Source organism: Stenella coeruleoalba (assembly GCF_951394435.1).
Source record: "Stenella coeruleoalba genome assembly, chromosome: 4".
Taxonomy (NCBI): domain Eukaryota; kingdom Metazoa; phylum Chordata; class Mammalia; order Artiodactyla; family Delphinidae; genus Stenella; species Stenella coeruleoalba.
Window position 1 is genome coordinate 74538339 of NC_137149.1, and position 14557 is coordinate 74552895.

The 14557-nt window shown below is 36.3% G+C and overlaps 1 protein-coding gene across 1 annotated transcript in view; it reads right to left on the reverse strand.

The window, feature by feature from the left end:
- NMU (neuromedin U) overlaps positions 1 to 14557 on the reverse strand; it is a 237847-nt gene that overhangs the window by 5509 nt on the left and 217781 nt on the right. The window contains exons 13-19 of the mRNA XM_079920258.1: positions 14056 to 14103; positions 8903 to 8962; positions 7452 to 7481; positions 7313 to 7363; positions 5653 to 5727; positions 2659 to 2712; positions 2024 to 2063 (exon numbers count right to left, since the gene is read on the reverse strand). Coding sequence (XP_079776384.1) covers positions 2028 to 2063; positions 2659 to 2712; positions 5653 to 5727; positions 7313 to 7363; positions 7452 to 7481; positions 8903 to 8962; positions 14056 to 14103 — 354 coding nt within the window. The 3' untranslated portion in view covers positions 2024 to 2027. The remainder of the gene's footprint in view (positions 1 to 2023; positions 2064 to 2658; positions 2713 to 5652; positions 5728 to 7312; positions 7364 to 7451; positions 7482 to 8902; positions 8963 to 14055; positions 14104 to 14557) is intronic.

The window sequence follows — 14557 nt, forward strand, 5'->3', positions numbered from 1 at the left end:
TTTGCCATCTTACATGGGCGTGGATCATGGCACCCCAAAACAATTTCAATCGTAATGTCAAAGATCACTGATCACAGATCACCATAATGAATATAATGATAATGAAAAAGTTTGAAATATTTTAAGAATTACCAAAATGAGGCATAAGACACGAAATGAGCAAATGCTTTTGGAAAAAACAACACTGATAGAACTGCTCAACACAGGGTTGTCACAAACCTTCAAACTGTAAAAAACATAATATCTGTGAGGCACAATAAAGCAAAGCGCAATAAAATGGAGGTATGCCTGTACTGAGTTGATTGTGTAATTTTTCTTTTAATGGTGAAAATATTTTCATAGACTCCCTGATATTGAACCATCTTAGTTGCTGGAATGAACTTCACTTCATGGGGTCATATAATTCTTTCAATGTATTGCTGAATACTATTTACTAATATTTCTTTTAAATGTTTGCATTGATATTTATAAACAGGATTGACCTACAGCTTCCTTTCTTATGCTAACTTTGTAAGGTTTTGGTATTAGTATTTGCTGACTTCATAAAAATATTTTGAAATTTTTCTTCCTTCTCTGAGCTAGAAAAATCCGAAATTCCTTGTCCTAGTACTCTTGAGGGGAGAGTTTCTAGATAACATTCTCGATTTTTTTTCCAAGGCCATCAGTATGCTTAGAATATTTTTTTCTTTTTTCTGAGGTCAATTTTGGTAGTGTCTACTGTTTTGTATATTCTCCATTTTATCTAGGTTTTCAAACTGATAGGCACAGAGATTTGAAAAGAACTCTTATGATTCCCATTTCTTCTGTATCTGTTTTAATTTCCCTCTTTTCATTTGTATTTTTGTATATTTATGGTTTCTTCTTTTCATTGATTAGGCTAGGAAAATTAGGATAGTTTATTTCATTTTTTATAAAGAATAAGATTTTTGGTTTATTTACCAATTGTTGTATTCTACTATTTTATAATTAATTAATTTCATCTTTCATTTTATAATTTTCTTCCTCTGCTTTCCTGAGGTTCACCTTGTTGTTCTTTTTAACTTAATGACAAATTCCTAATTCACTCACTTTTTCTTGCTTGATAGTGTTTAAAGCCTTAAATTTTCCACTAAATATGGTTTTGTCAGAGTCCCATAAGTTTTAACGTGTAGTGTTTTCATTATCTTCATTTTCTAGATATTGTATAATTTTGGTGTTATCTTCTTTAGTTGGAAATAACGTGTTTTGATTTTCGTTTCTATGAGAAAATATTAAGAATTTTACATTCTTAAGCTAAATATGTATGTATTAAAGGGTTGAGATAAATTATATGAATGAAATATTTGCAAAAATATGTTCAGCATAGAATCTGCATTGAGGATTACATACAGTTAGTAGAATATAGTTTTATTTCTGTGGTGTAAATTTATCAATGTGCATTTGCATTTAATTTTAAAATTCACAGCCTAATAAGATATTAAGATTAACATATTTATTAAATGTGTAGGGCCATTCAATAGCTACTAAGTGTCTACTGTATCTCCAGCATTGAGGTGGAAACTCTGGGAGTCCCAAAGTAGAAGTCATGCTTTCATGTCTTTCCACATTTTCTTAGTTCTCTGGAAATGGTAAATCACAGCTCTTATAAAGAATCTTTGAATATAGGTCATTTGGAAGTCAGAAATGCATCCAGTCTGTAAGTTATGGCCCACTATTGTGGACACTGATTACCAAAATAAGAACATGATCCCTGACACATTCTACTTTCACAGTAAATGATGATTAGGTCAGTGTCTGCAAAACTGATGACAACTATTGTGACATAGTGTGAGGAATGCATGACATGGGCAAAGCAAATCTGGCCCTAAAATACTAGCATTTTACATCATATGAAGTCCTCACAGCCTCTATATTTGCAGTATTTATATAGAATATTAATGTACACATGCAATCAAATAATAGAAATAAACTGAGCATAGGTTAACTTGTGAAGATCTGAAAATGACAGAAATTTTCAAACTGGGTTGAATTGTGATGCACATACCATTTTAAATGTAACCTTCTGACCTTCTTCCATTGCGTGGCTGGAAAATAATAAGTGAGAAACAAATCAATGTAACTAAGGAGAGAAATTAATTTTCATAGAAAGCAGCCTAATGATCTCGTTGAGTGGTATTATTTCTTCCTTATCTATATCTGTTATTTTCCTCCTTCTTTCAGTCCATTCTCCTCCAATTTATTGTTAGAATTAGTTTCCAAAATGCAAATCTTACCATGTAGCTCTCCTTAGACTTATAATAAAGTTGTAATTGCTTAGCTAAATATTTCATTGGCTAATATTTCTTTAGCTAAATATTTCATTAGAACTTAAAGAGTAATACATCTTTCAGACACTCATTTCCTACATGAAATGTTATGGAACTAAACTGTGAAATAGGTGAATGTCATTTGGGGTATTTACAAACATGAGTAGTGGATTAGAGAAGAGATCAGAGATGCCATGATATTAAGGCAATAAGGTGGCGACAGAAGTGAATCTCAGACTGTAACACTTGCTGTCAAATATCTTTAGATAAACTATAAAACTTAATTAAAACTTATGAGTTAATGTAAAGAAATGCACAGTGAAAGCATTTTTCAATGTTGATGGATTTTTTAAAAAATATAGTATGTGCATACCCTGAATAAAAAGAATCCTCTACTTTGGTCTATAATAGGACCATGGAATTCTTCCTGGAAGAGAAAATGAGGGCATTACAAATCAAACAACAGTAAAAATAAGTGCAAATGCTTCTTGAGAGTATAGTTATTTTCAGCTATCATAATTAAACAATTAGGGAATCAAGGACTTGAGTATATAATTCATATCAATAAGTAATTTTTGTATCTCTACTGGAAGAATTTTCAGTGATACTAGCAATATCATCAGCGTGTTGTATTTTAAGGTAATTTCCTTATTAGTCTAACAGATACTATTTTCATGAAATTTGTCAGTTGTACATATATTCATCAATAAGTAGGCAGAGGACATTTCATAGATAATTAACTATATTTAAAATCTCCCCTCAGTAGTTTGTTAGAATGAAATGATTTCTTTACAATACATATTGTATGTGCTAACACATGAACAGGCAAAAATATAAAACAGAATTGTGTCATAGCTAAAATACATAATATATCTATAGAAATTTAAATTGAAATTGAGGGACAAATTTGGTAAACTATATTTATTCAATGAGACTTCAGAAGAGATTTTTCCCAATAAAATTATATTAACAGAAATGGTAATGAAAAAAAAACCAAATAGGAACAAACTGATTATTCATAATGCATGTATTTTGAAGTGTTTCTTTTCTCAAAATATTTCATTTCAAAGTTAATGGAAAAAAATATTTAACATTTTATGATTTCCATAAAGTTGTTTCTTATAGCTTCCTATTTTCAATAGCAAGTTATAAAAGTATCAGGACAGCAATTATATGAAATTTGTCATCAAGACCTTTTTCAAATATTCCATAATATAAGTACAATCACATTTTTAGATTCTAAGAAATGGCCCTGACATCTATTAAAATTCTAAAATCCCTTCTTTACAACAAATGTATCTTAAATTCTCAACATTCTATATCTAATTCTCATCCTGATTATTAAATGCCCCCAAATTACTTTAAAGATTGAAATTTTTAATATTTAAAAATGTACACATAAGAACTTTATATGGTTATATAAGAACAGCTGTGTTTTTTATATTACACAGAAAAAAAGAAAAGTGGGACAGATGTAACTTAAAATGTGCCCAAATTTAAAAATTTCAAACTCAAACATACAGGTCTTTTTAGTCTTATTGGAGATAGAACAGTATATAAAAGAATTTGGGTGGTAGAGCTGAAAAACATGTGGGGATGGAAGTGAGGATGTCTAGCAAAGAACATGTAAGAAAAGGGTTTGAATGCACTAAAATCTGAAAACTCATTTTATTTAAGAACCCAAAATATTTCACTATCAAAAATATGGTTTAAAATTAGGTGACTTAGGCCCAGCAAAATTAATACTTTACTGTAATTTTCTAAAATTCATGTTTTACATTTTTTTCTCTTAGAGATTCCTAGAAAACCTGGCTTGCTGCAAATTACTTTTAAGAGCTATCATTTGTCCAACAAGATATTACTACTAAGTCAGAGTTCACACTTCTATATAGTTATCTGTAAATATAGATAGTCTCACTCAAGGTGGAACATTTAGATAAAGTACCAAACCGCCCACAATACTGAGTAGCTTTGATTTTGCAAATACTAACACTGAAGTGTTGTAGTAAACTAATAACTTGCTGGTGTATTTTAAGAAACTGGATCTTTAAATTGAAATCTTACACTATTCATAAGTCGGGAAGACACTTCAGAACGTAAAAGTTAATTCAAAAAAGCATATATTACTTCTAGAAAGTTTGATGAAAACTGATTTGATTTTTTTCATATTGGAAATTCTAAAATTTTAAGGGGCTACTACAGTTCCTCTTACATTTCTCATTAACGTTGGCAGCAGTATTGTCTTCCATGATGGAAGCTTAGTTCAACGATGTGAAGGATTTAGGGAGGAAATAGTGATCATAAAAATAAATTTTGATGAATTTATTTGCCTAAACTGTATGTGTTTTTAAAAGTATTTGCAAACTTTTGGTAGTAGAATAAAATTAATATGGTATTTAAATTAAGAAAAAGTTTAACAGTAAAATAATAGAAATATTCAAGATTAGACTACAAAGGAAACAGCATAGTGAAAAAAAAATATTTGCCTAGACTGGAAGTCAAGAGATTGTTATAATCTCTAATCCCACTTACTACTATGATCTTGGGAAACTCCTTTAACTATTCTGAGTTGTGTTCCTTTTTATAAACTGGGGATAACAATACTTGTTAAGTGCCAACAGAGTTGTCAAAAGAATAAAATGAGATCCTATAAGACTAAAAACTATAAGGCATTCCAACAATGTAAGGCATTACTTAAAAATAATGCCTAGAAACTTTCATCATTGAAAGAGTTAGGATTCTTTTCAAAGGACAATAAAAATGCCACAGTTTCTAGTTTAAAATGTGTTAACTCATTTATGTTCCTCTTAGTTATGTTCATCTTAAACACAGACACTGAGTTTGGGCCATATTTTTGTTAACTGTGGAAAAAACTAAATACCTACGTTTAATGTCTGATATATTTATAATACTTCATGAGCCTTACTCTTGTTAATGCTTTAATACCTGGATAGAAAGCTTGTCATTCCAGCCATCTGCCGACCTGTACACAGAGGGGCAGTAAATGGTCCTTGATCTTTTCTCCTATTCCTATCTAATGACTAGGCACACTGCCATGTCCTTTCTTAAACCAAAAATGAATAGGTTTCCTCACTGGGAGGGGCACGGCCCTTGGAAGGAAGTCTAATCCCGGTTTTCCTCACTGCCCACAACCTGGCTTAGAAGGGACATATAATGGGGAGGAGGACAGTTCTCTTCTTCCTGAGTGTGAAAACACTTCTGCGAACAGATGCTCTTCTGTAGGCTACCTGGGTGTTACATGAGGCTTACCCAGAAGAAGATCTTATAAACCACCACCACAGAGAATGAACAGAAAGGGCTGCCACACACAGAGTGGCGAAGCAAGCATGCAGTTTTTGTTACATACGTCCACTTTGAACCTCTTCATTCTTCTCTCATGCAGTTGTGGAACGAGCTGCAGCAGCGGATGCAGGACAGATGACTGAGAGACATGAACACACACACGTGATGAGCACAGAGGTTTCTCAGCATTGGGCATAAAGACGGCTTCCTATTTGTTTTTGTTTTTACCCACCATCCTTGCTCCAGACAAAAAAGAACAAGAAAGATGTGACGTAAGACAGTCCTTTGTGAGCATTTCAAAGAGCTGTGGAGAATAACCAAGAGATGGAAAAAAAGTTCCAGTTTTATGCTGGGACCTTGGTCATTCTATTGACGATGCTCTTTCCTGAGGGCCTGAGTGCCATCTGCAGCAGCCAACAAGAACACCCACCTGCATCTTTGAGAAGCAAAAAAGCTGTCTGTCTGTTTCCAGACTTACTCAGAATGATTTGGGACACATGAAACCAACTCTGTGAGAATCAGTTTTCCATCATGAACATTTTTATCTGGAAGATTATACTGTACACACATCTAGTAACCTTCTTTATAAAATATATATTTCATTTAAATTGAACATGTAGAACAGGACAACAGGAGACACAAAAAAATGGCAATGTGTCATTGCTAGTGAAAAATGTGACTAAGATGCATTTTCTCAAGATGTAAAGATGCCGAGCAGAAGAAAATGAAAGCACATTTGAGACATGCGGCTACCTGATAACAGTTTCATTTGAAAGGCATGACTTCAATTGAACCTTCTCACAAATATTAAATTCATTCATCAAATGGACTACTATAAGCCCCATATAGTGGTTATTTGTTAATCAATTCAACTCCTATTTCATTTGAAGCCAGTATAACCTAACTTTCAACTCCTCACATGTAAGAATATTCAACAGGATAAACATTTAAAACTGAGTTTATGGTTACAGTTACTTTCCCACAGGTAAACACATGTTTAAAATATACTATGCTCCTCGTTTCATAAATTGGTCCATGGTAGTGAGTCACAAGCTTAGAAAGAATATTATAGTCAAGTAATTATTAAGTATTCTAGATTGAAACACCAAAGTAGATTGGTTAGCATTTTAAAAATCCATGCATACAAAAAGAAAAACTACCACTAAAACTACACAATTTAGAAGTAAAATGAATTCAAGTTATTGGTATCTGGCTAATCTTAGAGAGTAAATTCTCAAATTAAGTGCCTAGTTACAAATAAGGAGCTCTTAGGAATACAAGTGGTATTTCTAGTTATATTTAAATACATTTTTGACAATCATCTTTTAAAATAATTCTTAAAATGACTTTGCATAAGTCTGTTTTTCCCTTGCACTAATCACCATCTAAAACAATATGTTTTATTTAATCATTTGCTTTTCTTTCCTCTAAAATGTAAGTTGCATGACATTTACTGCTATATTTCTAGTACCTAGACTTGTGCTTGGCACATAGTAGATACCCAGTAAATAACTGTTGAATGAATAATTGAATGAATTTAATATACTTGTAGTTATTGAGATATAAAATAAATGTATAATAAATATTGAATTCCATTTGTTCACCCACATGTAAACTTTTAAAGAAAAAAACATGAATTTTGATCTACTCTATTAAGATAAACTGCAAAAACAGGTTTAAAAAAATACTAGTGATTACTAATAAGAAGTAATTCTACAACTTACCACAGCATTTGAATTGGCCAACTTTTGTGTCTTCGAATAATGAAATAAGAACTGTTAAAAAAATAGTGAGCTTTACTATAGATAATTAGTGGTTTCCTTGATTATTTTCTAATGTATATATTTATGGAAATAACCTTACCCTTTTGGTATTATCTTTTTCATCTGTTTCCTATTGAAAAGAGAGATATAGAAATGTCATTATATTATATTAGAAAATCGTAATATGTATAATATAAATGTATAGTTTAAAATTTATAATTTATTATAAGATTATATTATATAATTTTTAAAATATATGACACATATGTTATACATAAAACATAAGACTGCAATTGGTTAAGCATATATTACCCTAAAAATAAATGGGCAATTAATCCAAAGCTTTATAAATAAAAGTATGTTTATAAATAAAAGTATGAACAAAGGTCTTCACTACAGCATTATTCATAAGAGTGAATAACTAGAAACATCCTAAATGTTCAGTAGTGGTGGAATAGGAAATAGTGATATGATCACATGATAGAAAATTCAGGGAAAAAGACTAGAAGGAATCACATCAAAATATTTGTAGTTGTTATCATGAAAGAACAAGATTATCAGTTATTTTTGCTTTCTTCCATAAACTTTTTTATAGTCCTCTCTCCCTACAAAAAGCTGTCTTTAAGGACAAGACATATCATTCCTTTTTTGTTGTTCTTTTTTTTCTCATTTGCTTTTAAAATAAATAGAAACTCATGGATAAACACCATTGCCATTTATTTTCTCTTAATTAGGAAAAAACTCAATTAAGTGTTTTGGAAAATGTCACTATTAAAAACATTGGGGAAAAATACAGTTGTAAACACTTATTTAGTTTAAGAAAACATTTATGCTTTAAAAATATCAAGTTTTCTTTGAATTACCGTATGTGAAAGTCATGGAAGTCAGACCAAACTTGTGATCATAGGTTAAACTGCTAATGAAAAATACATTCTAAATCTAAGGCTCTTATCCTTAATAAGGTAATTTTAAAATTACTTTACCTATAAGATACAGAACATAACTGAGGTATGGTACCTCATGCCACTTTTCAAGTTCCCATTGCCTCACTTTGGGACAAAAAGTTCTCACACAAGAATCAAATAATAATTTTAATAAAAACCGAGACATCACAGTAAGAATATAATTTTCAAACCGACATTGACAATATAGTTTGCTTTTTTTGCATTCTTAATGTCCTCTCTGACAAAGTACACTGTCCTAACCTCTGGGCTTAGAAAAATGCATCTGTTCTCCAATTGTAGTATGATTCAAGAAGAGAGAAAGAGCCAAAATGACCTCAAATTTCCCTCATCAGAACTAGAACACATCTTATACTTGAAGGGGACATACCATTTTCCAATTAGATGACTGCAAACTCCATTAATATAACCCTAAATTCTCAGGCATCAAAGAAGCTGAAGTATTTGCTTCTTATCCAAAGTCAATTTATGCTCTTCTAGTTCCTCTTGGCATGCTTCCTAAATTGGGTATATTTTCTTCCAGGAGGAAATCCAAGATACCACTGAGCAATTTTTTTTGCCTACAAATTAAACACTATTTGAACCTTACCTGGGGCTTTGGTAGAGTCCCCATAATTATGAAGCAAAGCTCCTCCAATGCATTGGATGCCTAATGGAAATGGGAAGATATATAGGCCATGCTTCTGCGTTATCATCATTTGCATAGAAGAGATAACCATAAAATGTTAGGATCACAAGGACATTCCAACCGTTAGGAGAACCACTGACCGAAACTGCCCGCCCTGGCCAGGCACCACAGTAACCACTTGCATGAGTTATCTTACAACAGGAGGTCCTGGTAAGAATGTGGAACTAACAAGCTAGTACCAACCGGAAGAATTCAGGAAAGGTCAAAAGGAGAGAAGAGACTCCAGTCCATATGTTACTGAGTCCAAGCTCGCTCCGCTTGCCGCACAACAGGCCAATAAATCGGAGACGAGGTGTTGAGGCAAGGAATACGACTTTATTTGGAAAGCTGGCAGACTAATGTCTCAAAATAAGCATCTTATCGTGGTTTGGATGCCAGTTTCTTTTATAGCACAGAGACGGGGAGGAGATTAGGAAGTAAAAAGGCCATACGTTTTGCAATAACCCCTGGAATGGCCAGCCTGACGGAGGGGATGTGTTAATTTCTTCTTTCTTGCAGCCATCCACAGGTGGACAGGGTCTGGATGTTTCCCTGAACAAAGGCACTTTGGTTTAACATTCAGGCAGAGGGGCAGGGTTCCCCGAGGCAGGCCATTATGTAGAGACAACATCCTTTTATTGAACAAAAGCAATGGGAAGCAAAGGTTAAAGTAAAACAAACAGATCCAACATGTAGTCAGATTTGGCTTTTCCCTGTTACACATATGTCCTACCAACCTCCCAGTATCCTTCTCGCTGGAATCCATCTCGGCTGAGTGATGCGCGCGCCACCAGGAAGGACCCTGAGTCGGAGTGATTGGCCAGAGATAACCCGGAAACTAGCCCCATTACCATAAAACCCGAGACTGCAAGCCATGTGGCAGAACAGTTCTCCTGGTTCCTTTACCCAGCTGCTCTCCGCCCGGGCTCCCCTTCCCAATAAAGTCTCTTGCTTTGTCAGCACATGTGTTTCCTCGGACAATTCATTTACGAGTGTTAGACAAGAGCCCACTCTCGGGCCCTGGAAGGGGTCCCCCTTCCTGAAACACAACTACACCAAATAGAATCCTTGTGGCCCACTGACACTCTGTTGGAATCCCTCGATTTCTCTCATGACAAAAACTTGGCTCCTAAAAGTAAAACCTTCCTTCCAAAGAGGAAAAAAAAAAAGTTACATATTGTCTATATGCACTGATTAAGGCTTCCACTGTGGGTCCAGATACAAAATTCTCAGTATTGGGGGCTTCCTTGGTGGCGCAGTGGTTGAGAGTCCGCCTGCCGATGCAGGGGACACGGGTTCGTGCCCTGGTCTGGGAAGATCCCACATGCCGCGGAGCGGCTGGGCCCGTGAGCCATGGCCGCTGAGCCTGCGCGTCCGGAGCCTGTGCTCCGCAACGGGAGAGGCCACAAGAGTGAGAGGCCCACACACGCCCCCCCTCAAAAAAAAAAAAAAATTCTCAGTATTTGCTAAAATTCTATGAAATTCTGTGACTGAGAGTAACTAAGGCAGTGCCAAAAAAAGGATTATTCTTCCCACCTTGCAGCAAAGTCTGAATCTACATGCCAAAGTGGTGAGCCTTGCTGAATAGTACTCATTACTGGCTAATTTGAAAATCCTTCAATTGCTCGCAAACAATGGGAGTTTGGAGGAGAAGAAGCCGTGTATGGTGCACCTGAGTTCCCACCCTTCCAGGCTGCTGACTGCATACCCCAGGGTCAGGTTTTTCAAAGCACCTGAGCACAGAAGCAGGGCAGGGCTCTTGTGGTTTGCAGCCAGCTGGGTGTGGTGAGGTGGAGCCCAACTGGACAAGCAGGGGCGAAACCCACCTTGCACAGAATTCAGCATGGTCACACCAGGAGTAATTGATTACTTAATAAATACATATGGGAAATAATGAGGAGCTGAAACCGTGTAGGAGTGGGGTAGGGCTGTGGAGTTGAGCGGCCTGCAACTCCAGAGCAGTGCAAATTCCATTTCTCCTCTTTATTAGCTGTGTGACCTTGGGCGGGTTACCTAACCTCTCTAAACTTCAGTTCCTGCAGCCGTAAATCGGGGGTGACAACATCAACGCAGAATTCTTGGAAGGATTACGCGTAGGTAAAGCTCTTAGCACAGTGCCACATACAGAGCAATTAGTTAACAATAGTAGCGCTGAAAAATGTGTGACCTGTAAAGCTTGATTTAACAACTGCAGTTACTGCTAATTCAGAAGACGTGTCATAAAGGATTGCTCAGGGCCAGCAAGATCCTCACCCTTTGAAAAACAGCACATATTTAACAGGATTGGCTATAGTTTAGGGATACAGTTGGAGTCATGAAACAGCGTCTCTGAGCATCCCACCTAGCATGTCAAAGGCCTGCTTTGTTCTCTTCTATTTGTTTGCCTGCCCAATGCAAATTGTTGGGATATTTATTAATAGTATTAAATGGCTCATATTTAAGTAGTATTTCAATAAATTATCAAACATTTTCATATACATAATCCACACTTTGTCTTTAAAACACAGCTTGACATATACAGGATGGGAACTGTTATTCTCACATATAAAGCAAGTGAGATTCTAAGAGACTGTCACTTGCCCAATACTACACACGGCTAGGTCGTCTGATCTACAGGTATCCCTGTGTTGCACTGGTATTGACTGTTAAGCCTACGGTTGGGAGTTGGATGAGAGAAAAAGTAGAGCGTGAACACTGATACATCTTTTCTCACTTTTTCCCTTCAGGACTGGGTATGCAGCTCACCCCCAGAAAAATCTAGAAATAAATCCCTGAAACTTCCTCTTATGGCCCATCTAGAAATGCTGAAAAAATACAAAATAATTTTTTTAAAAATCTAGTGATACCACGTGTCTCTTAACTCAAAGAAGAATAAATTTAGTGATATGAGTGTCTCCTTAGAAAATAGCTTCTAAGCCAGCTGAGGCTTGGCAACAAGACTGAAGTTTGACAGAAAAAGTTTCAAAACAAATTGCATTTTCTCCAGCAGCTTTTTACATGAAGCCATTATTCACTGAGCTACAACTATTCTTTAAGGATTTTTCTCATATGAGATTTTTAATATTTTATTTTTTATTTGTGGAACTTTTAAAGAGCCTTTATTTTCTATTTGGTAAAAATGTTTTGAAGAAATATTCAGATAATCACATACATAATATAATAATAGTTAACAGGAAATTAACGATTTTTAAAAAATGGTATCAGTTAGTGTAAAAGGTTTCATAGTAAATTTACAAAGCTCTCCTCAAACGGTACAGCCTCCAAATCCAATAAAAGCTTAGTTTACCTTGATGGTGTTTAGATGAGTGCTTTAAAATTCATCCTTTTAATTTTGAAGACATAAAAGTGATTCTGAGGGTGTTCCTGAATTTCCAATGTAATGCAAAAGCTTGTGTGCTGATTAATATCCACCACATGTTATATATCCGTCAATGCTCCTCAAGCAATTTGAAATATCATTCATAAATGTTGTCTATTATGATTCTGGTCTTGCTTTATCACTTAATGCCTCTAACTTGCTGCAAGTGATCCTCTGCAGGCTGAGGAACCGGTCGAGGCAGGAGAAGGGCTGCTTCTCCACACTGGCCAGGATGACATTCTGGAAGGACTACGTGAAGGACAGGCATCGCGCCCTGGCCAGACCATGTAGGGGTTCGCCCCAGCCACACAGCTGACTGTGTTGAGAGGGTTGAGCCAAGAGCCTCTGCTGAGCCCTCTCTGTTCAGGAGGCTTAGTGATGCTGATTAAGAAAGTTAAGACACCAAGCCTAACACTGCTACACCTGCACTCAGAGACAGAGCTGCAGACAGAGGGAGCAGTGTCCAGTAGAGACGTGTAAGAAGGACACACTTGTTTCCCACTGCTCGTGTTTCTGAGACTGCTGGGACCTGGGACCCTTTGCTGCAGTGCTGCAAGGCGGGAACCTGGACAGACCTCTCCTTGACCAACAAAATAGAAAGAAACCATGTGGGACTAAAAATAACTGAGTGTATGCACAGTTGGGGCAAATTATGAACAAAAAGATACAAACAGACCAAAAAACCTTACTGCCACTTCTGAAGAGCTGGGGGCCAAAAACAGGGTGTGGGGAGCAAAAGCAGGGTACAGAGCGTGCCCCCTGCACTCAACACCACCAGAGGAGTGGGCCAAACACTTACGCCAGTCCTCCAGCCTGACCGCTGGACACACCCCTACCCTCACCTCATATAAGGACCTAGCTCGCCCCCCTCGGAGAGTGAGCAAGGGCACCTGTTACTCATTCTAGCTCCCCCTGCTGCAGCAGGGGCCCCAGTAAAGCTTTGCCTGAATTTCTTGTCTGGCCTCTAGTCAATTTCTATTGATTAGGGAAGGCCAAGCACACTGGTCTGTATCATTTCCAGGTACAGAAGCTAGACCACCACTCTTCTCTCCCCAGTCCTCTTAACTCTTTCCCGTGGGAAAAGGAGTGAGTTACCTGACAGATGATTCAGAGGAGGAAATCGGGCACGCTCTGTTGAGCTCTTTCCTCTTAGAGAGCCAGCTCCCTGGCCAGTTGTTCTTGCCTGACTGCTGCCCCGTGGCAGAAAACCTGATTCTGGCAGGAGGCTTGAGTCACAGTCTAACCTCAGTTTAATTCTGGGGGTGGTTTTGGCAGACACACTTAGCAGCAGATCTAAGGCCACATTCACAAGTTGACTTTTCAGTTACAATGACATTTTGATCTCCTAAGTCTGACTCTGTAAGTTCATCTCTCCATGGGTTGCAAACTCTATTGAGGGCCAGGATATTAGTCCCCCAAGAGAGCAATGGATTCATTATTTTTAATCTAACACAGAATTTGATTTTGAAATTAGCATTTTAATTTCAAAAATATGGGTATATTATCTGCAAATCTATTTTTTTTAGAGATAAAAGCCCTAGCACTTTACACCATAAACTCAGAGCACTCATTATTACCTGCAGATGCTGTAATAATTTCTAATACGTTGACACTTTAGTAAGTCCATAAAGTAATGATGGGTCCAAAGGGAGAGATGGAGTATTTCAGCATGACACAAATGCTTACATCACTGTGAAACACCTCCATTTGGAATTACCTGAGGCAGAGGATCCATGGACAGGAAAGACGAACAAGCATCATCTATCTGTAGAAAACAAAAATGCCAGTTACATCTTGGAAACAGAGAGAAGACAGCGAAAAATGGAAAGCAGCTTTTACGAAGTCAAGTTACCTATGCAACATTAATTAAAGTTCCACGACTGTTCAGGACTCTGGATTTGGGAGGCAGGAGCCTTTTACACTATCTAAGGAAGTCCTGGAGTTGGGATTTCCCCAAGATTCACCCCCAGGCACAGGGATATACATCCTCATTAACAGTCAGTAGGGATCATCAGAGCATAAAGATGCTTCAAACATTGAAGGGAAAAACTTATGGTATTATTCGGCCTGAGAAACCTGAGTAGTGACTAAAGAATGGCCTCAAAATTAAGGAGCACCCTGCTATGTGGTTCTTTAAATCCAATCATATCTACATATAAATCTAATCACATCATCTAAATTAACATGATAATAGCATGTGTGCTAAATGACAAAGAGTG